The 27749-nt window shown below is 43.2% G+C and overlaps 1 protein-coding gene across 5 annotated transcripts in view; it reads right to left on the reverse strand.

Annotated features, from left to right (window-relative positions):
• Window positions 1–27258, reverse strand: part of LOC135544325 (transmembrane protein 164-like) — a 40805-nt gene extending 13547 nt beyond the window's left edge. For 2 of the 5 annotated variants that reach the window (XM_064971844.1, XM_064971845.1), the window contains exons 1-3: window positions 26090–27204; window positions 7462–7511; window positions 2403–2469 (exon numbers count right to left, since the gene is read on the reverse strand). In XM_064971844.1, the coding sequence (XP_064827916.1) occupies window positions 2403–2469; window positions 7462–7511; window positions 26090–26452 (480 nt within the window). In that variant the 5' untranslated portion in view covers window positions 26453–27204. The other 3 variants (XM_064971848.1, XM_064971846.1, XM_064971847.1) reach the window with 3 other exon arrangements.
• Between the last annotated feature and the right edge of the window lie 491 nt (window positions 27259–27749).

Raw genomic sequence — 27749 nt, forward strand, 5'->3', positions numbered from 1 at the left:
CCTCATCTCGGGAGTTGATAGGCTTGAAGTCATAAACAGCGCAATGCTTGACGCACAACGAAGAGCTGCTGGCAAAACGCACAAAAGTGCTGTTTGAATGAATGTTTACGTGCCTGCTTCTGCCTATCAACGCTCAGTCAGATACTTGTAAGCTTGTATGCTTAGTCAGATTATATGCAACGCAGGACACGCTAGATATCTAGTAATATCATCAACCATGTGTAGTTAACAAGTGATTATGATTGATTGTTTTTTATAAGATAAGTTTAATGCAAGCTAGCAACTTACCTTGGCTTACTGCATTCACGTAACAGGCAGTCTCCTTGTGGAGTGCAACGAGAGAGAGGCAGGTCGTTATTGCGTTGGACTTGTTAACTGTAAGGTTGCAAGATTGGATCCCCCGAGTTGACAAGGTGAAAATCTGTTGTTCTGCCCCTGAATAAGGCAGTTAACCCACTGTTCCTAGGCCGTCATTGAAAATAAGAACGTGTTCTTAACTGACTTGCCTAGTTAAATAAAAGTATAAAAACAATGACAAAAAATGTAAATTATTATTATTATTTTTAAAATCGGCAAATCGACGCCCAAAAATAACGATTTCCAATTGTTATGAAAACTTGAAATTTGCCCTAATTAAATCGGTCGACCTCTACTCTGGATTGATACGTACGACAGCGTGTTCCAGTTCCCGCCAATATCCAGCAACTTTGCACAGCCATTGAAGAGGAGTTGGGCAATATTCCACCGGCCACAATCAACAGCCTGATCAACTCTATGCGAAAGAGATGTGTCGTGCTGCATGAGACAAATGGTGATAGACTTTTTTTTTTTACCCACGCCCCTACTTTTTAGGTATCTGTGACCAACATCTGTATCCCAGTCATGTGAAATCCAGACTAGGGCCTAATGAATTTATTTCAATTGACCGATTTCCTTATATGAAGTGTAACTCAGTAAAATCTTAGAAATTGTTGGATGTTGCGTTTATATTTTTGTTCAGTGTATATACAGGGTCAGTGCAAGTACCACATTTACACAGTGTGCTGTACTGTAGTAGTTGAGGTACATTCTATCTGAAACTTATGTAATGTTCACTTTCCTGAACAGCCCCAGGTACGTCCTGAAACATGATATTCCACACTGCCCACGAGCAGGTGCCATTGACACATGAATGGATGTCTGTTGCATGTGTATGAGACACAATGACTTGACACAAACAGAGAAAGTCTATAGCCTAGAGAACATGCCCCACATGGGATGGAACCAAGAGACTGAACTCTTATAACCATCTGACCTGTGGCATTCAAAAGCGGAGTTGTTGACCCATAGAATACAGTAAAAGTGCACTTTCACATCAGATCATCAGACCTACAGGTTGTGATCACAACACCTCTACTTCCCAGAGGTATGTAGGGGGATTGGAACAAAACCAATAAGGTAGAAGTCTAGAGGAAGCCAAAAGAATCCTCACATACAATGTTGTCAGAGTCATTTCAGGGGCTGGGCCAGACTCAGCATTGAATTGAGTATTGTTCTTTTTTGAACAAGAGAAACTGAAGTGCTTTTGTGTCATTGATGGATGAATGTTTGGGAAGGTGGTAATGAAATGTGGAAAGGGCCGAATAGGCCTAATTGAATTTGGGCTTGGTTTCCATGGCTGAGATGTGATTAGTAGCAAGAGAGACATGATTCAAGAGCAGGGAGCAGAGCTACTCTTGAGGAAAAGGGAAATGCAGTAAAAAGAACAGCCTAAGGACAGAGAGAAAAAGAGCAAGTGGGGGTTGTGAAAGGGCAGCTTCACAGTTATTCTGTCAGCAGCAGCCAAGCACAGCTACTGTAGGGCTCTGCTTTTGCTGTTTCACATTCAATTACTGAGTGCGGAAGGCTCAGAAAAAGAGTATCTTCTCCCGATCCTATTCTGTGACCACGTCACCATGGTTACATTGGATTGAGAGAAGTTGATATTTTCCGAGATGCATTACACATCTGCCATTGTCAACTAGAGACGGTTACATTTGCTTACAGAAAAACATCTCATCAAGTCCCTGAGAACAGTTGGACGTCATCGCTGTGTTCATCTTCTGCACAAAGGACAGTTATGTTGCTTTCCCACAAGGCTAGGAGATGCAACCTTGAGGTTTTTCTATGTCCTGATACTGTATTTTTCAAACAAACATGGTATTTCAGCTTCCTGATAAAGTTGTATTTATTTGAAAAATACTTTTTAACCATAAGCAATGCAAGATGTGTTTTTCTGTGCTTCACATACTAGGCCAAAATGTGTATTTGATATGCATAATGAAATATGCTCTTTGAAACTATGAAAGAGTGGAAGTCTAATTGTGAGTGACTGCAGTGCTCGCTAATACAGTGAATTTAACAGATAGGTGATGGTTTCTTACCAGCCTAGTGTTGACCACAGGGAAGACAAGGGCCAGTAGGGCACCGTTCAGCATATGGACCTGAAGCCTGCAGACAGAGAGTACACGTCACACACTTAACGGCAAAATCAACAAAACCAAATAAGCGTTTGCTTAAGATTCTGAAAGCCAAATGCATCATATACCATATGATACCAACCAGCACCTGTCAAAGTGCTAGGCTAGTATGGAAACGTGCTACACTTGGACCGGTGGTTTAATTCAATGAACTTGGGCATCCGCAGATTTGAATTTAGGTAGATTCATTGTTTGTGTATCTTATATACTGGTGTATATATCCTAATTTTGTAGTATAACCAACATCTGGTTGTTGATCATCTTCAGCATGGCCCATGTGACATAATCCTGTAGCTTTTGCATTACATCTCATTTCCTTCCCTCAGGGAACCCAGATTAGTCTTCATATCCTTTTCAGTCATTTTGTTTCTATGCAGACTAGTTCATCTACATTTCAATTCTCCTATGACTGCATGGCAGAAGGACAAGGCAAGGTCCTGATTGGAACAGGGAGGGTTTGGAGGCCAGCATGGCTGTGGTCCAGCTCCAACCCTCCTGATTAAGTAGAGGACAGAGAACAGGGCCCAGGTGTTCTGTACTGACCCCTACCTTAGGGTTCCTCCCTCTGCTATAAGACCCTACCCACATAATTAGAGGCTGACAGGCATGTCTGCAATTTGGGAGTGATTGGTGCTGTGATACAGATCCTAGTTGGAGTCTCAATGACTTTGAGTGATGTTTGTTATCTACAACTAATGGCTCTGCTCTTTTCTCTATGGGGATCCTTTAGGGATGGAACGATTCACCAATACGCATCGGTCCACGAATCAAATGTTTAAGATCCAAGTGCATCGATTCGTGGACCGCAAACCCGACGCAAATGTAGCATGCGTTGGTCAGAAAATCTATTCAAATGTTATGAATAGGCAGTTATATATTTATACACACACACACAGCTCCAAAAATAAAGGGAACACTAAAATAACACATCCTGGATCTGAATGAATGAAATTCTTATTAAATACTTTTTTCTTTACATAGTTGAATGTGCTGACAACAAAATCACACAAAAATTATCAATGGAAATCAAATTTATCAACCCATGGAGGTCTGGATTTGGAGTCACACTCAAAATTAAAGTGGAAAACCACACTACAGGCTGATCCAACTTTGATGTAATGTCCTTAAATTAAGTCAAAATTAGGCTCAGTAGTGTGTGTGGCCTCCACGTGCCAGTATGAACTCCCTACCACGCCTGGGCATGCTCCTGATGAGGTGGCGGATGGTCTCCTGAGGGATCTCCTCCCAGACCTGGACTAAAGCATCCGCCAACTCCTGGACAATCTGTGGTGCAACGTGGCGTTGGTGGATGGAGCGAGACATGATGTCCCAGATGTGCTCAATTGGATTCAGGTCTGGGGAACGGGCGGGCCAGTCCATAGCATCAATGCCTTCCTCTTGCAGGAACTGCTGACACACTCCACCCACATGAGGTCTAGCATTGTCTTGCATTAGGAGGAACCCAGGGCCAACCGCACCAGCATATGGTCTCACAAGGGGTCTGAGGAATTCATCTCGGTACCTAATGGCAGTCAGGCTACCTCTGGCGAGCACATGGAGGGCTGTGCGGCCCCCCAAAGAAATGCCACCCCACACCACGACTGACCCACCGCCAAACTGGTCATGCCGGAGGATGTTGCAGGCAGCAGAACGTTCTCCACGGCGTTTCCAGACTCTGTCACGTCTGTCACATGCTCAGTGTGAACCTGCTTTCATCTGTGGAGAGCACAGGGCGCCAGTGGCGAATTTGCCAATCTTGGTGTTCCCTGGCAAATGCCAAATGTCCTGCACGGTGTTGGGCTGTAAGCACAACCCCCACCTGTGGATGTCGGGCCCTCATACCACCCTCATGGAGTTTGTTTCTAACCGTTTGAGGAGACACATGCACATTTGTGGCCTGCTGCAGGTCATTTTGCAGGGCTTTGGCAGTGCTCCTCCTGATCCTCCTTGCACAAAGGCGGAGGTAGCGGTCCTGCTGCTGGGTTGTTGCCCTACTACGGCCTCCTCCATGTCTCCTGATGTACTGGCCTGCCTCCTGGTAGCGCCTCCATGCTCTGGATACTACGCTGACAGACACAGCAAACCTTCTTGCCACAGCTCGCATTGATGTGCCATCCTGGATGAACTGCACTACCTGAGCCACTTGTGTGGGTTGTAGACTCCGTCTCATGCTACCACTAGAGTGAAAGCACCGCCAGCATTCAAAAGTGACCAAAACATCAGCCAGGAAGCATAGGAACTGAGAAGTGGTCTGTGGTTGCCACCTGCAGAACCACTCCTTTATTGGGGGTGTCTTGCTAATTGCCTATAATTTCCACCTGTTGTCTATTCCATTTGCACAACAGCATGTGAAATTTATTGTCAATCAGTGTTGCTTCCGAAGTGGACAGTTTGATTTCACAGAAGTGTGATTGACTTGGAGTTACATTGTGTTGTTTAAGTGTTCCCTTTATTTTTTTGCGCTATACACACACACACACACACACACACACACACACACACACACACACACACACACACACACACACAGAGCTTTAATTAAGCGCAATGTTCGATGAAACAAGACAATGACTCAAAAAGGAAGCCAGAGATCAAGATAACTAGAAGGGGGGAAAAAATTAACTTGACGAGCGTCCTCCTGCTCCTACTGGCATTCGCAGACTGCCATTACTCTCCTGAAGTTGCCAGTAATAGGTTGCCGACTCCTCATGTGGAATGCCAATTTATTTGACTAATTCTACTGATCTGCATGCCAGTTATGGTTATCATATGCACATTTTTGTGGAACAGTTTAATTTAATTTATAATAAAGTCTATCTCAAAATAATTGGTCTGTTAATCAAAATACTGTCCAAATCTAAAATCAAAATAATACAAACTTAAAAAGTAACTTCAATTGCCATTGCAAACTATGTAAAAAAATTGCCTATAAAGCCAACAAATAAAAACATTGCTGCCTACAGGTAGAAAATATCCTGATAAAAATAAATATCCTAGGAATCACATTGGAACATTGTATCAACTATTAACTTTGGTCCAGCCCGAAGTGTGCTATCAAATTTGCAAAATTGTATAATATATTTTGGGCCCTCAGAGTTTCCTGCACCAGTGAGCTCGGGACAGACACAGCTGTAGGCTATTTGCGCAAGGGATAAGAAGTAATCAGGAAGGCATATTTTATGATGTTTCCACTGGATCAGAGCATGATATTTTTCATTTTCACGCTGAGTGGTTATGGAAAGGGAGAAAGCTGGAAAGATTTTTCAAATACATTGAGGAACTATTGTCATTCTCAAAGGATGTAAAAACAGCTTGCTGTTTGAGGTGAAGAAAACATTACTTTGAGAAGCTCCACAGCTCATTAGTGGTGGTGCATTAAGCCAATCAGAAACACTATCAGATCCCCAAATGGGCACATTTATATGCCCACATTTGCATGCTGACACGTTCGCCAGGTGTACGTTTCCTCCGACACATTGGTGCGGCTGGCTTCCTGGTTAAGTGGGAATTGTGTCAAGAATCAGTGCGGCTTATGTTATGTTTCAGGGGGACGCACGGCTCTTGACCTTCGCCTCTCCCGAGTCCGTACGGGAGTTACAGCAATGAGACAAGACTGTAACTACCAATTGAATACCAAGAAATTGGGAAGAAAAAAGGGCAACAAAAAAAAAATTGGGGAAAAAGAGGGACTCCCAAGTATACAGACTACACTGTTTGACTTCAGTCTTGTTGTGCCCCACATGTCCATTGTTTCTGAAGCTGTGTTGTACTATAGCAGCTTTTTCCAAAATGAGCTTCAATAATGATAGTCCACTTGTTTTTGAATTACTGTACTAACAAAAACTCTTATGGGATGTTGGCAATATTACACACCTCGGCTGTGATTATGAAATGTCCTGAGAAGGAACCGCAGCCTGACCGCCAGTTGATGGAACTAAATTTGCATGGCATTGGTTTGAAATGTCATGCTCTGGTGTGGTGAAATGTGCACGGTAGTCATACATCAACAGCATAGTCAACTGTTGCTTGTGACATTCTAAAACCACAATGTTCTTTTCACTTCCGTGGCAGTGCAAAAGTCCTAAAAAGGTTAGTAAAACAAGGAAAATTCAGACAAGTGGGGACATTTTGTCAGACCCCATAAGGAAAAAGGCTATTTTAGGGTTAGGGAAAATAGGCTTTTGAAGGGGAATAAATGTTTTGGTCCCCACAAGGATAGTAAAACCTGTGTGTGTGTGTAATTAATGTTTGTGCATGTACTACGTAGGCACCTGAGCTGAGCCATAGGGGAGACTAGGCATCTACCACCCCACTGTCAGATTAGAGGGGGGGCAGTGTTGCCTGTTTTTTGTCCACCCCACCTTGGTTCTGAAATTACCATCCCCCACTAACTTGTAATTTTAGCATATTATGTTTTTGAGCTAGTAATTTATCAATATTTATTGTTTACAAATTAAAAATGGGCATTAACAGATATGTGGAACCATGAAGCCAGTGTCCAGTCAGTCTCATTGGATCTCCCTCCTCATCTCTCGAGTGTAGCCTAATGCATGCAACCAGCTAGAGCAACTTCACAAGGAAGAGAACCAATTCAACAGATTGTGGTAAACCCTCAGAATTCCCCTCAGCTTCACATATTGTACATGCAGTTCCTGGTTAAGTTCAGTGTCCTACTGTGTTGGGACTCAGTAAGATGAGCACTGAGGTGTTGACAGGGTGATGGTCTATTTTAAGAAGAGCTTTGACAGTCAGTTGAAGTAATGCCTGGGAAACTCCAGTCACTGGCTAGTCTGCGTTCTCACATAGCTAACTCAGCATGACACCTTAATACATGGTGTGGTCAGGAGGATAGAATGGGTGGGTACTTGGGGTGAGGGTGGTTGGATACGTATGAGGGTGGTGGCTTGTTGAGGTGGGGTTGGGATTTCATGGCAGTGAGAGTGTGTAAAATGGAGGTACTCACCTAAAGAGGACCATGGCTGTTTTACATGGCGGACAGGCCAGCAAGAAGATCTGTGGAAAAAGATGAAAGAACACTGATAAAAAAAAATATGCTACTGATATATTCAACTCCAAGTCGGGTCCTTTACGGATACTGGGTAGGCCGTGGTGCTACACGAGATACTGGGTAGGCCGTGGTGCTACACGAGATACTGGGTAGGCCGTGGTGCTCCACGAGATACTGGGTAGGCCGTGGTGCTCCACGAGATACTGGGTAGGCCGTGGTGCTCCACGAGATACTGGGTAGGCCGTGGTGCTCCACGAGATACTGGGTAGGCCGTGGTGCTCCACGAGATACTGGGTACTGGTGCTCCACGAGATACTGGCCGTGGTGCTACTGGGTGGGCCGTGGTGCTCCACGAGATACTGGGTAGCTCCACGAGATACTGGGTGGGCCGTGGTGCTCCACGAGATACTGGGTGGGCCGTGGTGCTCCACGAGATACTGGGTGGGCCGTGGTGCTCCACGAGATACTGGGTGGGCCGTGGCCGTACTGGTGCTCCCACGAGATACTGGGGCCGTGGTGCTCCAGGGTGCCGTGGTGCTCCACGAGATACTGGGTAGGCCGTGGTGCTCCACGAGATACTGGGTAGGCCGTGGTGCTCCACGAGATACTGGGTAGGCCGTGGTGCTACACGAGATACTGGGCCGTGGTGCTAGGATACGTGGGTGCTCCACGAGATACTGGGTACGACGAGATACTGGGTAGGCCGTGGTGCTCCACGAGATACTGGGTAGGCCGTGGTGCTCCACGAGATACTGGGTGGTGCTCCACGGATACTGGGTGGTGCTCCACGAGATACTGGGTAGGCCGTGGTGCTCCACGAGATACTGGGTAGGCCGTGGTGCTACACGAGATACTGGGTAGGCCGTGGTGCTCCACGAGATACTGGGACGATACTGGGTAGGTGGTGCTCCACGGATACCGTGGTGCTACACGAGATACTGGGTAGGCCGTGGTGCTACACGAGATACTGGGTAGGCCGTGGTGCTACACGAGATACTGGGAGTACTGAGATACGCGGCAGTCCTGCGTGCCCGCGCACACATGCAGCTTAGAGGGCACATTGCTCCTCAGCACCCTCCAAATTGCATGATCCCTCAACTTGAGACATCTGTGGCATTGTATTGTCCCCAGCACAAGGTGCATTTGTGTAATGATCATGCTGTTTAATCAGCTTCTTGTCAGGTGGATGGATTATCTTTGAAAACGAGAAATTCTCACTAACAGGGATGTAAACGAATTTGGGCACAAAAGTTGGGAGAAATAAGCTTTTTGTGCATATGGAACATTTCTGGGATTTTTATTTTAGCTCATGAAACATGGGAGCAACACTTTACATGTTGCATTTATATTTTTGTTCGGTTTATTTAACTCCTTATTTTTGGCACTAAACAGTCTCCATATGTACTTCCATTAACTTTTTCAACTGGTACTGGAGGACCTTCAGAACGAGTCTTGTGAGGCCTGTGGTCGTCCTAGAGCAAAACATGTTTGTGAGAGTTTCCCCTTTGCACAGATCGGGTCATATTAGTGTGCAGCCCAAACTGTTTGGACGCTACAGACAGAAGTTGGCAGATCGGCGGAACCGTCTTCAGTCCCAAGACGCTTGTGGGGGTCGTAGAGCAATCACAATAGTTTGTAGGCCAAACCGTTCGGACACTACATATGATTTTCTGAAAGGGACGTCTCATGGCCCACAGCTGCAGAAGTGTGACAATGTGATGGATTGAGACGTATCCAATGCAAACAAAAAACATCTCCAGCTTAAACTGACTGATTTTTATGGGGACAGTTTTTTTTTACTAATTCTATTTCAGCGGGGGTGCTGACATTAGGGGGTTTAAACACCTAGATTTCTGCGTAATCTAAATTCCTTCAAGGTCCATTGCTGATATAGTCCCAAAATGTCATATGATTTCAAAAGCAGGATTATATAATGCAAAATGCCTCATACTGGCTGTATTTCTGTATTTTTGAAGTTATACATCTTAAACTTGATTGCTGACATGCAACATTTCGTGGGACTATACTCTTATCTAATCATTTGTCAATTAGACAGGGAAGTTGTTAAAAGATGACTACACATCAGTTCCAGCAGTGTGATCTGCACAAGCAGCTCAAGCCACCCACTTTTGCGGGAGGGAAGTGAGTTCGGAAAAACTGAAAGTATGCACTCACATACAAACGTCTCCAAAAAGAACATGGTCGCTGTGATAATGTTTATTTTGATTGCCAATTTTCTACATTTATCAAAGTCCCATCAGGTAGTCTGATTTCAGATGTGTCCATGTAAACAGGATTGAGGGAAATCTTTCTTCTTGCAAAGCAGGTACACTTTTTAAACTATTATATTAAATCTGAGTATTCACAATAATCGTATTATTGTGTGCATGTAAACGTACCGAACAATGGATAAAGTGAACACTTACAACCTTCTCAACTGTCATTTGCTGCATAAGCTACTAACCTAAAGCAGATGACATTTTAAAATGGCAGATGCTCTGAATGATGGAGCCGAAAGGAAATTAGTATGAATATTTTATTACCATCAAACCCCTGCAACTTATCCAGAATGCCACAGCCCGCCTGGTGTTCAACCTTCAAGTTTTCCCATGTCACACCGCTCCTCCACATACTCCACTGGCTCCCAGTCAAATCATCACTCACATCCACTACAAGACCATGGTACTTGCCTACGGAGCAGCAAGAGGAACTGCCCCTCCCCATCTTCAGGCTATGCTCAAATCCTACAACCGGACTACTCCGTTCTGGCACCTCTAGTGTCTTGGCCCTCCCACCCCTATGGGAGGGCAGCTCCCGCTCAGCCCAGTCCAAGCTCTTCTCTGTCCTGGCACCTCAATGGTGGAACCAGTAAACTAACTCGCATTTGACTCTTCCCACCCTACTAGCGCTGACTTTGCTGATAGCTACTTTGAGGAAACGTACTTACTATGACTGAGATGTTGCTGTCCTACCTAGCTATCTTAAAGGGAATCTTTGGGATTTTGGCAAATGAGGCCCTTTATCTACTTCCCCAGAGTCAGATGACTGCACTAACTGTAAGTCCCTCTGGATAAGAGCGTCTGCAACATGACTAAACTGTAAAATTACCAGTTTGCAAATATTTGTTCATTGCACTTGTGCGAGCATGCCTTCGTATCTGTGAGTATTGTGCTAGACTGCTAGTAGTGTTCTGTTTTGGTGGACATTTTCTCAGCCAGATGTGACATTCTGAATATCTTGGTCTGTCAAGGCCAGAACCCTGTTCTCATGCTGCTCACTGCTCTTCCCCTCAAGAAGAATAGGCCGCTTTACACACTCATCCTTCTCCAGTCACAGAGCTGCCTGCCTACCCACCTCTCTGCCCAGAGACTCTGCATGGGTTTTGTAAATGCCTTAACACAAAACAGGAACAAGCATGTCTTGGATGTAAATTAGGGTTTTGCCATACAAATTTGCAGGTTTACTCACTGGTATGGTATCTGACAACAAAGAGTTTTTGGCCAATACATGTAAAGACTGGTGCGTGCTTATTTGCATGTTGACGCAGGTAGCCTAATTGAATATGCAGCACCAAGAGAAGGCCCCATGCTATACCCTGCTGGGTGGGGCTGTGATACTAGAGCAGTGTTTCCCAGGACCAAGGTGGGCAGGCAGGGAGCTTAGTTTTTAGACCTAGCACTTTTAAGTGGATTCAAATAATCAAAGTTTGATGAGTTAGTTATTTGAATCCGCTGTGTAGTGCTGGGGTGGGAAAAAAACTACATTTCCACTGAGTGTGGGCCCCAGGAACAGGTTTCCTTGTACTAGAGCACTATAGCATTCTACCCTTAGCTTGACTGGGCTATGGCATGCTGAGCCATGTTGTCATCTACTTAGTTGTTGTTCAGTGCAGTAGACCCTTATGGAAACCATAGGTGGACCCCCCCCCCCAAAGACCAATTAAAGAAGCATTCGTTCTCAGGATAATTGATCTCCAGAGAATGGTTGTTCCCATTCAATCGAACATCCTGAGACATACACCTCTGGAGACCTCCTTCCAGGGACAACATCTTGAGTTCTATCTAATGAGATAATGACAGGGCAAAGCATTCGTTATGTGTGCATGCTGTGCTTTTGTTCCAGCGAGATGACACAGTGGTGAGTAACAATGGGAAGCCCCCCGCAGAACAGCCTCAATTTGACGGGGCATGGACTCCACAAGATGTCGAAAGCGTTCCAAAGGGACGCTGGCCCATGTTGACTGGACGTCCTTTGGTTGGTGGACCATTCTTGATACACATAGGAAACCCAGCAGTGTTGCAGTTCTTGACACAAACCGGTGTGCCTGGCACCTACCACCATACCCCATTCAAAGGCACTTACATTTGTTGTCAATCCATGTTTTAATTGTCTCAGCTTAAAAATCATACTTTAACCAGTCTCCTCCCTATCATCTACACTGACTGAGGTATATTTAACAAATGACATCAATAAGGGATAGAGTTCACCTGCTTAGTCTGTCATGGAAAGAGAAGTGATCAACTGACCAAGGTATCCCTGTTTGATATTACCCACAGCCTTGTAGGGCTGACCCCATTTAGTAGACTGATCGATAAGCTGTTGGTCGACCGAGATTAGTCGAGCAATAGCCAAAAGAAATATAGACATACAGTACCAGTCAAAAGTCTGGACACACCTACTTATTCGAGGGTTTTTCTTTATTTTACTATTTTCTATATTGTAGAATAGTGAAGACATCAAGACTATAAAATAACCCATATGGAATCATGTAGTAACCAAAAAGTGTTAAACAAATCTAAATATATTTTACATTCTTCAAAGCAGCCACCATTTTTCAAAGCAGCTGCCTTGATGACAGCTTTGCACACTCATGGCATTCTTTCAACCAGCTTCACCAACTGTCGTGAAGGAGTTCCCACATATGCTGAGCACTTTTTGGCTGCTTGTCCTTCACTCTGCAGGTCCAACTCGGGGAGGCAGGTAGCCTAGTGGTTATAGAGTTGGGCCAGTAACCGAAAGGTTGCTAGATCGAATCCCAGAGCTGACAAAATAAAAATCTGTCGTTCTGTCATTGTAAATAAGAATTTGTTCTTAACTGACTTGCCTAGTTACATAAAAGGTAAAAAAAAAAAAAAAAATCATCATCCCAAACCATCTCAATTGGGTTGAGGTTGGGGGATTGTGGAGGCCAAGTCATCAGATGCAGCAATCCACTCTCCTTCTTGGTCAAATAGCCCTTACACAGCCTGGAGGTGTGTTGGGTCATTGTCCTGTTGAAAAACAAATAATAGCGCAAACCAGATGGCGTGGCATATCGCTGCGGTAGCCATGCTGGTTAAGTGTGCCTTGGATTCTAAATAAATCATTGACAGTGTCAACAGCAAAGCACCCCCACGCTTCACGGTAGGAACCACACATGCAGAGATCATCTGTTCACATACTCTGCGTTTCAAAGACACGGCAGTCAGAACCAAAAATCTCAAATTTGGACTCATCAGACCAAAAGGACAGAATTCCACCAGTCTCGTCTTCATTGCTTGCGTTTCTTGGCCCAAGCAAGTCTCTTCTTCTTACTGGTGTCCTTTAGTAGTGGTTTCTTTGCAGCAATTTGACCATGAAGGCCTGACTCACGCAGTCTCCTCTGAACAGTTGATGTTGAGATGTGTGTTACTTGAACTCTGAAGCATTCAATTGGGCTGCAATTTCTGAGGCTGGTAACTCTAATGTAATTATCCTCTGCAGCAAAGGTAACTCTGGGTCTTCCTTTCCTGTGACAGTCCTCATGAGAGCCAGTTTCATCATAGCGCTTGATGGTTTCGCGCTGTTATTGCCATAATATGGATTTGGGCTTTTATCAAATAGGGCCATCTTCTGTATACCACCCCTACCTTGTCACAACACAACTGATTGGCTCAAACGCATTGAGGAAAGAAATTCCACAAATTAACTTATAAAGAAGGCACACCTATTAATTGATATGCATTCTAGGTCACTACCTCATGAAGCTGGTTGAAAGATGCCAAGACTGTGCAGCTGTCATCAAGGCAGAGGGTAGCTACTTTGAAGAATCTCAAATATATGTTGATTTGTTTCATACTTTTTTGGTTACCACATGATACCATGTGTCTCATTTCATGGTTTTGACCTCTTCTCTATTAGAAAATAGTAAAAAGAAAGGGAAGAAATTCCACACATTTCCCGACCCCATAGGCCTCTCTGGCACTCCCCCCTCTGCAAGTCTGCATGGCTCACGAGTGGCAGTTAACTAGTGTTCCTACAAGCTTTAACATCACTGCATCTCAGTGAAGAGGAATCACTACAGTCCCTGATTCGAATCCAGGCTGTATCACATCCAAGCTAAAACTTTAATATTTGTGTAAAGTCTTCACAGTTGTTCTGTGGGTGTCACAGAGTAGACTGATACCCCATTTCATTGCTTCACATTCCAACCTTTTTTAAACATTATCTAGTCTAAATATTGCATGATTCCACCAATTGTAACCTTCTGCGTCACTTTCAAAGAGGTCCTTTTATTTTGAGGGCAAACCACAAACTCCACTGTTGTGCCTAATCTTTATTGTGGCTAGCTTCACAACACAACCCGGTCCGGTCGAGCCTCACTGGCTAGATGAAGCTAGCTGGCTGCTTATAACGCTAGCTTTGGGCAACAGGGTTAAGTAGCTGGCTAGCCATTTATTTTCATGAACTGAAGTTCAATTTCAATAGGAAAACAACAATACTTCACAATGATTTAGGAATCCTTGTGTGTAAGAACAATGAAAATGACTGCAGTTCCTACTGGCCATTATTTTCAGGCTGGTTGTATTGGTGCTATCTCGGTACCAAGCTAAAGCTAGCTACCCCAGAAGTTGCGGTCAAACAAATAATGCTTTATTAGCTAATAGCTATTACTGTGTAACTCTGGTAGAGCAAAATGTGTACCGCTGCTCGACCAGTCAGCGAAAGCCAACATCACCCACGACAGAGAACAGTTGATAGCCAAGGTCAATGAATACCATCATCTTGGCGTGAATGGATTTTGCCTTTGAGTTGTCTCACTGAAACTCTTTCAAATGACTGCTCGACTTGTTGACTGCTCGATCCAGGCAGCAGACATTGTGGGCTTGGTTAGGAATGCTGTGTTGCATGTGTAGTGCAACATTTTACGTGGTGTCATTATGTCATGTACCTATGTTATAAAAGGTATGCACGTCAGCTTTGACATCGGTTTTGCACATCAGTGTTAAACTAGACACCGGGCCGATACCGATGTTGTCATTTTTAGCTAATGTCGGCCGATTCCGATATGTTCACCGATATATTGTGCATCCCGAATTCAAATATATTAAACTTAAAATAAATAGTTTCAACGGTATTGTGGCTTTTACCGAAATACTCCGGTATACCGGCCAAGCCTAGTTGTCGTTGTTGCATATTATATAGCAGAGATTCTCAACTCGTGGGTCTCGACCCCGCAGGAGATTTTGAATAGGTTGTGGGTGTTGGAGGAAAAAAATGAAAATAATAGCCGAGGGGGGGGGGGGAACACTCCTGACTGAACTTAAACAACTAAAACCAGGAAGTGTAGAAATTATAAAGAACCTAAAAAAAATTGGATTTAAATCTGAACAATTTTTCTTCAATCACTGTATTTTTAATATAGAGCTGTTAGCAGAGCTTTTTAGCGGATTTGGTTGATTTTGTGATCTCAAACCAGTGAGCTTATTAACATTCTTCATCAAGAATATGGACAATATTTAAATTATTGACAATGAAAAAGGTGGGAATGTTGTTCCCTTGTCAAATAATTGCTACATTTACTATCAATATAGAATTAAAAATAGTTTTCCAGTTTGCATTTTTGGCATAAAAATAAATCAGGATGCGAATATTTGCTCGAAACTGACAACCTGGTGAAATTTGGGTCCCAAAATAAAACCTGTTGGGACCCACAGCAAAAGAATCCACTGTTCCTTTCCACGCAAAACCTCCAACTTACTCCACAATAAGTCACAGCAGCTTATCTTTGTCCACAGACTGACCAGACACGAGACATATGCTAATGAGGGGCCACAGCGCAGACCAGTAACTCTAAACCTCTGGTTAACATTGACCAGGATACAAAGAGTTTCCAGAATAGTAAACGGTAAGTGGAATTGGCAGTGAAAGGCATCTCCCAGTTAGTCTCTAGGAGGCGGGCAGAACTATGACTCCTCCTTATTTACCAGACAAATATTGGTCTAGTGCAAACAAGTCAGATAAACAGTCAAACAGCTGGCAGCCTGTGAAAAGGTGCTTCATATACAGTCATCAGAGTGACTGATTGCATAGATATGCCTGTTGGTCATTGATACAAGCAGAATTGTACAAATTTAAAAGATTAGACTGCACTCACTTTGCTTGATGTAAATGCTTATTTAAAAAAATGTATCACTGGAGGTACAGTGCCTTGCAAAAGTATTCACCCCCACTTATTTTCCACCATATTTTGCAAATAACTTCATAACAAATCCTACAATGTGATTTTCTGGACTTTTTCTCATTTTGTCTGTCATAGTTGAAGTGTACCTATGATGAAAATTACAGGCCTCTCATCTTTTCAAGTGGGAGAACTTGCACAATTGGTGGCTGAGTAAATACTTTTTTTGCCCCACTGTATACACACACACACCTATTCTGAAAGGCCCCAGAGTCTGCAACACCACTAAGCAAGGGGCACCACCAAGCAAGCGGCACTATGAAGACCAGGGAGCTCTCCAAACAGGTCAGGGACAAAGTTATGGAGAAGTACAGATCAGATCAGCGCATGTCAGACCATAAACCAAGCAATGAGGTCGAAGGAATTGTCCGTAGAGCTCCGAGACATGATTGTGTCATGGCACAGATCTGGGGAAGGGTACAAAGAAATTATGCAGCTTTTAAGGTCCCCAAGAACACAGTGGCCTCCATAATTCTTAAAATTGTACAAAACTTTGAAAGTTTAGTCAAGTACAGATGCATAAACGATCAAGCGATGACACATTAGAGAGGAAAGAAATTCCACAAATGAACTTAAGGCACACCTGTTAATTAATTGAAATGCATTCCAGGTGACTACCTCATGAAGCTATTTGAGGGAATGCCAAGAGTGTGCAAAGCTGTCAAAGAAAAAGGTGGCTACTTTGAAAAATCTAAAATGTATTTTGATTTGTTTAACACTTTTTTGGTTACTACATGATTCCATATGTTGTTATTTCATACTTTTGATGTCTTCAATATTATTCTTTATTGTAGAAAATAGTAAAAATAAAGAAAAACCCTGGAATGAGTAAGTGTGTCCAAACTTGACTGATACTGATACTTCCGGCGCCGACAGAGATTGCCGCCTCGCTTCGCGTTCCTAGGAAACTATGCAGTTTTGTTTTTTTACGTGTTATTTCTTACATTAGTACCCCAGGTCATCTTAGGTTTCATTACATACAGTCGAGAAGTAAGATCAGCGTCAACTCACCATCAGTACGACCAAGAATATGTTCTTCGCGACGCGGATCCTGTGTTCTGCCTTACAAAACAGGACAACGGAATGGATCGCATGCAGCGACCCAAAAAAACGACTCCGAAAAAGAGGGAAACGAGGCGGTCTTCTGGTCAGACTACGGAGACGGGCACATCGTGCACCACTTCTTAGCATTCTTCTTGCCAAAGTCCAGTCTCTTGACAACAAGGTTGATGAAATCCGAGCAAGGGTAGCATTCCAGAGGGACATCAGAGACTGTAACGTTCTGTGATTCACGGAAACATGGCTCACTGGAGAGACGCTATCCGAAGCGGTGCAGCCAACGGGTTTCTCCACGCATTGCGCCGACAGAAACAAACACCTTTCTGGTAAGAAGAGGGGTGGGGTTGTATGCCTTATGGCTAACGAGGCATGGTGCGATGAAAGAAACATACAGGAACTCAAATCCTTCTGTTCACCTGATTTAGAATTCCTCACAATCAAATGTAGACCGCATTATCTACCAAGAGAATTCTCTTCGATTATAATCACAGCCGTATATATCCCCCCCCAAGCAGACACATCGATGGCTCTGAACGAACTTTATTTAACTCTTTGCAAACTGGAAACCATTTATCTGGAGGCTGCATTCATTGTTGCTGGAGATTTTAACAAGGCTAATCTGAAAACAAGACTCCCTAAATTTTATCAGCATATCGATTGCGCAACCAGGGGCGGAAAAACCTTGGATCACTGTTACTCTAACTTCCGTGACGCATATAAGGCCCTGCCCCGCCCCCCTTTCGGAAAAGCTGACCACGACTCCATTTTGCTGATACCTGCCTACAGTCAAAAGCTAAAAAATGAAGCTCCCACGCTGAGGTCTGTCCAACGCTGGTCCGACCAAGCTGACTCCACACTCCAAGACTGCTTCCATCACGTGGACTGGGACATGTTTCGTATTGCGTCAGATAACAACATTGACGAATACGCTGATTCGGTGTGCGAGTTCATTAGAACGTGCGTTGAAGATGTCGTTCCCATAGCAACGATTAAAACATTCCCTAACCAGAAACCGTGGATTGATGGCAGCATTCGCGTGAAACTGAAAGCGCGAACCACTGCTTTCAATCAGGGCAAGGTGTCTGGTAACATGACTGAATACAAACAGTGCAGCTATTCCCTCCGTAAGGCTATCAAACAAGCTAAGCGTCAGTACAGAGACAAAGTAGAATCTCAATTCAACGGCTCAGACACAAGAGGCATGTGGCAGCGTCTACAATCAATCACGGACTACAGGAAGAAATCCAGCCCAGTCACGGACCAGGATGTCTTGCTCCCAGGCAGACTAAATAACTTTTTTGCCCGCTTTGAGGACAATACAGTGCCACTGACACGGCCTGCAACGGAAACATGCGGTCTCTCCTTCACTGCAGCCGAGGTGAGTAAAACATTTAAACGTGTTAACCCTCGCAAGGCTGCAGGCCCAGACGGCATCCCCAGCCGCGCCCTCAGAGCATGCGCAGACCAGCTGGCTGGTGTGTTTACGGACATATTCAATCAATCCCTATACCAGTCTGCTGTTCCCACATGCTTCAAGAGGGCCACCATTGTTCCTGTTCCCAAGAAAGCTAAGGTAACTGAGCTAAACGACTACCGCCCCGTAGCACTCACTTCCGTCATCATGAAGTGCTTTGAGAGACTAGTCAAGGACCATATCACCTCCACCCTACCTGACACCCTAGACCCACTCCAATTTGCTTAACGCTCAAATAGGTCCACAGACGATGCAATCTCAACCACACTGCACACTGCCCTAACCCATCTGGACAAGAGGAATACCTATGTGAGAATGCTGTTCATCGACTACAGCTCGGCATTCAACACCATAGTACCCTCCAAGCTCGTCATTAAGCTCGAGACCCTGGGTCTCGACCCCGCCCTGTGCAACTGGGTACTGGACTTCCTGACGGGCCGCCCCCAGGTGGTGAGGGTAGGTAACAACATCTCCTCCCCGCTGATCCTCAACACTGGGGCCCCACAAGGGTGCGTTCTGAGCCTTCTCCTGTACTCAATGTTCACCCACGACTGCGTGGCTACGCACGCCTCCAACTCAATCATCAAGTTTGCAGACGACACAACAGTGGTAGGCTTGATTACCAACAACGACGAGACGGCCTACAGGGAGGAGGTGAGGGCCCTCGGAGTGTGGTGTCAGGAAAATAACCTCACACTCAACGTCAACAAAACTAAGGAGATGATTGTGGACTTCAGGAAACAGCAGAGGGAACACCCCCCTATCCACATCGATGGAACAGTAGTGGAGAGAGTAGCAAGTTAAGTTCCTCAGCATACACATCACAGACAAACTGAATTGGTCCACTCACACATACAGCATCGTGAAGAAGGCGCAGCAGCGCCTCTTCAACCTCAGGAGGCTGAAGAAATTCGGCTTGTCACCAAAAGCACTCACAAACTTCTACAGATGCACAATCGAGAGCATCCTGGCGGGCTATATCACCGCCTGGTACGGCAACTGCTGCGCCCTCAACCGTAAGGCTCTCCAGAGGGTAGTGAGGTCTGCACAACGCATCACCGGGGGCAAACTACCTGCCCTCCAGGACACCTACACCACCCGATGTTACAGGAAGGCCATAAAGATCATCAAGGACATCAACCACCCGAGCCACTGCCTGTTCACCCCGCTATCATCCAGAAGGCGAGGTCAGTACAGGTGCATCAAAGCTGGGACCGAGAGACTGAAAAACAGCTTCTATCTCAAGGCCATCAGACTGTTAAACAGCCACCACTAACATTGAGTGGCTGCTGCCAACACACTGACACTGACTCAACTCCAGCCACTTTAATAATTGGAATTGATGGGAAATGATGTAAATATATCACTAGCCACTTTAAACAATGCTACCTTATATAATGTTACTTACCCTACATTATTCATCTCATATGCATACGTATATACTGTACTCTATATCATCGACTGCATCCTTATGTAATACATGTATCACTAGCCACTTTAACTATGCCACTTTGTTTACATACTCATCTCATATATATATATATATACTGTACTCGATACCATCTACTGTATCTTGCCTATGCTGCTCTGTACCATCACTCATTCATATATCCTTATGTACATATTCTTTATCCCCTTATACACAGTGTAAGACAGTAGTTTAGGAATTGTTAGCTAGATTACTTGTTGGTTATTCCTGCATTGTCGGAACTAGAAGCACAAGCATTTCACTACACTCGCATTAACATCTGCTAACCATGTGTATGTGACAAATAAAATTTGATTTGATTTACTGTATATGGATCATTTCTAAAGCCAGGCACATTCAACAGTTAAGCTATTGATTACAGTCCTAGTTTAGTTGAGGTTTCCTCTCCTCACTTTTCTTAGACAATTAAGGCAAGGACTGTTTTCTCGTTCCCAAACTCTGCTGCTTCCCCCGCTGCACTGTTCTCAACACCAATATGCTGGTTAACTTGGCTATTATGCACATAGCAACATGGTCTAGGAAAAGGCACCAATTCAACAAGCACGTATGCGTTTCAGAACCGCGGACATAGACCATTATCCAAATGCGGGAGAAAGAGGATGCTATAAAATGTCATTCTAACCAAATATAATACCCATATACAATTTCAGTAGCACGTCTTAGACTGATGGACTGTGTCATCCCAACAGCCTCCACAATGGATCAGTCCACTCACAGGCACGAATCAGACAGGTGTCTTGTACACCATGATTTTTTAAATATTTTTTGCTGCTGCTCAACTAAAGAAATCTTGGTCAATTAACAGCTTATCAACCAAACTAATCAACCAGTGGACTAAATGGTGTCAGCCCAAGTAACAGGTTCTAACTACTCTTTCCGTTGACATGTTGGATAGCCTTGGGCTTCAGAGCCAAATAAAACATACTTTCTTGATGACTGCAATATTGTAATCATAACATGCCCTTTTTCTGATCAATGATCTGAAACTGATGACATTGCCCTTTACATGATTCAACATGATCCTCTTAGTTAAATTGAGTGGGATAAGATCAGACAATTACAGTGCACCGCAGCACACCACTTTGGGAAGAGGGGGATACTCATGCACAACATTACAACAGATGAGCCCCTACCTCCTCAACACCCCCTGTGTTGAGTGCTCTCCAAATGTCAGCTCAGTAGACACACTCACAGCCCACACCTCATGTTCAGACTGAGGCTGACTGAACATCAAACCCCTCATTGTGTACTAGGTGGGCAGCTAGTCAAGATACATTCCTCCTACCAGCCAGCATTTCTTCTCCTTCACCATGTGTTTCTATCTAGTCCCCTCCTCGCCATCAGGACTCCCTTAATTGAAGCTACAACATGATAACTCAAGGAACAGGGAGAGGCTAGTGAATTGGTTTCCCATGTCAGATTGTGCATGCAGCTTTCACTGGTTAAGGAATGTTTCATCCTATTAAAATACATTACTTTGACTTCAATTTCCCCCATCACTAATGCATTCATAAGTGATACAATCTTTCTGGATGCCACTGCAAGTAAAGGCAGATTCCGTTGTAAACAACATAGGTATTTCCATAGCCACGTGAAAGATGTTCCTGAAATCAGTGCACAATAAGATGTGTTTATACTCTACAAGGTAGAAAGTTAACATATTGGACACGATGGTAAACCTATGCAGAACGGTTTTACAGAGAGGCAGATAACATGCTTACTTAAGTGATAATGCCCGAGAAGCCGGTGTTTGGAGGATATATTGGCACGGGCCGGCTTCTGCGGCATTATCACTTGTGTACAACCGGTTCCTAACATATTAAAATAATGTTTGACATATTCCCATTAAAAACGTTACTTAAATTTAGTCATACTATTTCATCCTTCCACAAGATATAGTCCCGACACAAATCTAGGGTTTCTACCCAAGCCGGCTGGTCGTTCATTCTATCGGTCCGGTTGCCAGAGACGCAACCCAGTCGTTCAGTCTTTTTGTTCTGTATCTATGGACGCGAACCAGTCGTTCGTTCTAAATGTTCCATTGCCATACTGGCTGGCAACGTTCTTATCCCGTGCTTGCTAGCTAGCCAACTACGGCTAACTTAGTCACATCAAAAAGTGAAGGCAAAAAAACAAAGTAGCTGCATTTGCAAAAGCTGTTTTCTAGTGACATTTATTTGGATACAACCATAACAATGAGCTAATGAAGCGCGATTTCGCCTAGCATAGAAAATGTGCTCATTCGTCAGGACACTTGATCAGAGGACCTAGCCAACAACACAGCTAAGACAATTATTTCAAACTGAAGCTGGAAAGTAGTTGCACCTCATTTCGTTTCACATTTTTTAAAACGACATTTCATTGTATATAGCCATAAATTGATGCCAGCTGATTCATTCATGATTTCGACTGACTGAGAAACACTGCCTGCCTGTCTGGTCCCGACTCATTCATTACTATGGGACAGCTGGAGATCGAATTTGAATATTGAAACAATGTTCCAAATGTCAGAGACCAACTAAGGCTTACACAAATCTCCACTATTGAAAACGAAATGTTAGTGTAAAAGAAATATGAGATCATGTCTGGATGCTTTTTATAGTAGAGATCAAGTTTATAAATTGCCTGGCTGGGCTGATGAGACAGTGGATTGCACAGTCAGATAAGAGTAAAATCGGCTAAATCTATGATGTTAAAATGCCTGTGGTAATTTGTGGAATAGACACCGGCTGGAATATGGTTTTCACCAATCAGCATTCAGGATTAGAACCAGCATAATGTGCTTAGTGCATAATGTGCTGGAACAGAGAGAGACAATCTTTGTATACTGACCGATTAATCAGAATGGCCGATTGGGGCCGATTTCGAGTTTTCATAATCGGTAATCTGTATTATTGGACACCGATTTGCCGATTTTTATTTTTTACACCTTTTATTTAACTAGGCAAGTCAGTTAAGAACACATTCTTATTTTCAATGACGGCCTAGGAACGGTGGGTTAACTGCCTTGCTCAGGGGCAGAACAACAGGTTTTTACCTTGTCAGCTCGGGGATTAGTTTTTGCAACCTTCCGGTTACTAGTCCAACGCTCTAACCACCTGCCTTACATTGCACTCCACCTTTTATGCGAGGGCAGCAAGAAGCCAAGGTAAGTTGCTAGCTAGCATTAAACTTATCTTATTAAAAAAAACAATCAATCTTAACATAATCACTAGTTAAACTAGTAATATCATCAACCATGTGTAGTTATCTAGCATGTCCTGTGTTGCATATAATCGATGCGGTGCCTGTTAATTTCTCATCGAATCACAGCCTACTTTGGAGAAACAGGTGATGATTTAACAAGCGCATTTGAGGAAAAAAAGCACTGTCGTTGCACCAATGTACCTAACCATAAACATCAATGCCTTTCTTTAAAATCAATACACAAGTATATATTTTTGAACCTGCATATTTAGCTAATAATGCCTGCTAACATGCATTTATTTTAACTAGGGAAATTGTCACTTCTCTTGCGTTCCGTGCAAGCAGTCACGGTATATGCAGCAGTTTGGGTCGCCTGGCTCATTCTGAACTGTGTGAAGTCCATTTATTCCTAACAAAGGCAGTAATTAATTTGCCAGAATTGTACATAATTATGACAAAACATTGAAGGTTGTGCAATGTAACAGCAATAATTAGACTTAGGGATGCCACCTGTTAGATAAAATACGGAACGGTTCCGTATTTCACTGTAAGAAGAAACTTTTTTTTTCTCGAAATGATAATTTCCGGATTCGACCATATTAATGACCAAAGGCTTGTATTTCTGTGTGTTATTATGTTATAATTAAGTCTATGATTTGATATTTGGTAGAGCAGTATGACTGAGCGATGGTAGGCAGCGGGCTCGTAAGCATTCTTTCAAACAGTACTTTCGTGCGTTTGCCAGCAGCTCTTCGCAATTCTTCAAGCATTGCGCTGTTTATGACTTCAAGCCTATCAACTCCCGAGATTAGGCTGGTGTAACCGATGTGAAATGGCTAGCTAGTTAGCGGGGTGTGTGCTAATAGCGTTTCAAACGTCACTTGCTCTGAGACTTGGAGTGGTTGTTCCCCTTGCTCTGCATGGGTAACGCTGTTTTGAAGTGTTCCTGGTTCGAGCGAGGAGAGGGACGGAAGCTATTCTGTTACACTGGTAATATTAAAGTGCCTATAAGAACATCCAATAGTCAAAGGTATATGAAATACAAATCGTATAGAGAGAAATAGTCCTATAATTCCTATAATAACTACAACCTAAAACTTCTTACCTGGGAATATTGAAGACTCATGTTAAAAGGAACCACCAGCTTTCATATGTTCTCACGTTCTGAGCAAGGAACTTAAACGTTAGCTTTTTTACGTTCTTCGCCAACACTTTTTTTTTGCATTATTTAAACCAAATTGATCATGTTTCATTATTTATTTGAGGCTAAATTGATATTATTGCTGTATTATATGAATTTAAAATAAGTGTTCATTCAGTATTGTTGTAATTGTCATTATTACAAATAAATAAACAAATAAAATAAAAAAATTGGCCGATTAATCGGTATAGGCTTTTTTTTTTGGTCCTCCAATAATCGGTATCGGTGTTGAAAAATCATAGTCGGTTGACCTCTAGTGTGGATCAGAAAACCAGTCAGTATCTGGTTATGGGTATATGCATAATTTGCCTGATGCGAGAGTTGATCAGGCTGTTGATTGTGGCCGGTGTATCGTTGTCCCACTCCTCTTCATTGGCTGTGCAAATTTGCTAGATATTGGCGGAAACTGGAACATGCGGTCGTACACCTCTAGGACATTTTCAGCTTCCAGGAAGTGTTCACAGATCCTTGAGACATGACACCATCTATCATCATGCTGAAACATGAGGTGATTGAAGCAGATGAATGGTACAACAATGGGCCTCAGGATCTTGTTACAGTATCTCTGTGCATTCAAATTGCCATCGATAAAATGTAATTGTGTTAGTTGTCTGTACCTTATGACTACCCATACCATAACCGCAACGAGGCACTCACATCAGCAAGCCGCTCGCCCAGACAACGCCATACATGTGGTCTGTGGTTGCGAGGCCAGTTGGATGTACTGCCAAATTCTCTAAATGACGTTGGAGGTTGCTTATGGTAGAGTAATGAGCATTCAATTATCTGGCAACAGCTCTGGTGGAAATCCTGCTGTCAGCATGCAAATTGCACGCTCCCTCAAAACTTGAGACATCTGTGGCATTGTGTTGTGTGACAATATTGCACATTTTAGAGTTGCCTGTTATTTCCCCAGCACAAGATGCACCTGTGTAATAATCATGCTATTTAATCAGAATCTTGATATTCCACACCCGTCAAGTGGATGGATTATCTTGGCAAAGGAGAAATACTCACTAACAGGGATGAAAACAAATTTGTGCACAACATTTTACCGAAATAAGCTTGTTGTGTTAGTATCTAAAATGTCTAGGATTTTTTAATTCAGCTCATAAAACATGCGACCAACACTTCACATGTTGTGCTTATATTTGTGTTCAGTGTACATTGAGTAGGTCTACTCTACACAGAAATTAGTAGGCCCATCTCAAGTTCACACTTAAAATTTGAGATACGAGTCCCCAAAAGACAAAAGTAACTTTAACGGGCAATCAGCAGTTGAAACCATAGTCAAGCCCCCGTTTCCGTAAAAAAAACTGAGGGATGGGGCTGGAGAAATGTAACCACTCAAATTTAAAGACAGCGCTATGGATGAAGGACTGACCATCCATGATATCAAAACTATAGTTTTAACCATGTTTGGAAGCTATAGTGGTTGTTTACAAACATTGGAGAAAAACATGGGTCAAGTTTTGCTTCTGATGGGTTACAACAGTTATACTTAGCTCGAGTCATTTAGAAGTTACATTCTTCAAGAATCAAATGGGTACATATCATTCATGTATAAATGCAAAATGTATACATGCAACAGCAGATTGCCCCTTTAAAAGTACGTTTAAATCCTGTGTGAATAACACCATGTATGTTTGCAAAAAGTGGTTGTTGCTAGTATTCCCAGCCCTGTAGCAATCTTACCTGCAACATGGTCACAACATGACAAGGATTCAGTAGGTATATCACTGTCTTTTTGGCGAATTTGAATCCAACCTCAACTCCAAACGTCATACACAAAGCAACCAGCAACAGGTTCTTGCCCAAACTGTCCTCTTTTATGCTTGGACCATCTTTCGCTATCTCTTTGAGTTCTTTAGAAATGTTGATTTTCCTCAGTGCGACGACAACTTCCACGATGGAAATCAGAACCATGACAAAACTCTCGCCGATACGTTGTTGGGGTACAAGAAAGGCGGCACATTCTGGGCCCCCGTTGCCTTCAAACTTTGGGTCCACGCCGCCATACAACCAGTCTAAAAGACTGTAAATGTTATATCTAGACATATTCCTCTTCTCGTTTTGGAAAAGGTAAGAACAAGACGGAAATAAAATATAGTACACTGACTTCTTGTCGAAACATGAACTGTAGTATTTCACCCTGGCAGTGATCTCTATAAAGAACGCACAAATGTACACCCCAGTTGCCACCGCCTCCTATTCTTGACAAGTAGTAGAAATTCAGCCAGCTAGACTGCGTGTGTGTAACTGTAACTCGGAGGCCGCCAGTGCGAGACCAAATTGCAGTGTGGGAGTAGCTAGTTAACTATAGCTGCTTCCCAATCATATGGAAACCTGGTCATTCATATTAAAGCTATGGTTGTACCCCCGTGTACATATAAGTAACCAAGTGATTAGCTACCGGCATGTCGACCAAGTCACATATTTGCAGTGGCATTTTAGGCGTTTAGCTATTCATTAGTTGCAAAAATGAAGTTAGCTAGCTGGCAGCAGCATCCAAAGATATTGCTACGAGTAGGATAAATAGTAGCAAATTCAACAGTCCAGTTGTAGTTCTTATGTTGCTATATCTCATCGAGAGAGGTCATCGTTGGTCCCCAGTTGCACTATTCAATCCAACCATTTATCACAAGCCAGCAGAATCGCGAAGATTTAACATCGTTCGATCAAGCACGAGACTGTGATGGTAGCTTACTAACTGGTTACATTACAACTGATATAAGAGTCCACGTGCGTTGTAACATACGGTTCTTGCTGCCTACAACGCCGCTTTCTTTCAGATATGTTTGTATTAAAGAATATACCATAGCTTTCTTTACCAAACCAGTTTAGCTCTATCCATCAAGTTCCTTCTAACCCATTTAAAATTTCGTCTCTACACACTAGGAAAATGACTTCCTAGGGGATAGTTGCGTTTAAACCCCGCCTTTTTCAGTTAACCCCTGGCTACTAGACCCCCTTTGTATACAGATGTCTATACATTTACAATCTGCTGTATCTGATATGTGTAAAAAGACAACAACATAACATTCATTGACAATAACAAGTGTTCTATATTTAAGAGCGGTAAACATCATTGAGGTTTTTTTTTTAGATGGAAACCAATATATTAAGCTGTGCAAATAAAATGTATCATTATTATTTCAGTCAACAATAAGTGACATTTTAATGGACCTGTGCTGGGTGTATCCATAGGGTGTCGCTCTCGCAGTATCTCATTAATATAAGTGCAGGCTCGCCCTCTAGTGGTTCTTCATCACAGCTGAAGAAGTGACCCCAGGAAATTTGATAGGGGTACATATCAGCACATACAGAACAATTAGCCAGATATTTTGCTGAATGT

Source organism: Oncorhynchus masou, chromosome 8, assembly GCF_036934945.1.
Source record: "Oncorhynchus masou masou isolate Uvic2021 chromosome 8, UVic_Omas_1.1, whole genome shotgun sequence".
Classification (NCBI taxonomy): domain Eukaryota; kingdom Metazoa; phylum Chordata; class Actinopteri; order Salmoniformes; family Salmonidae; genus Oncorhynchus; species Oncorhynchus masou.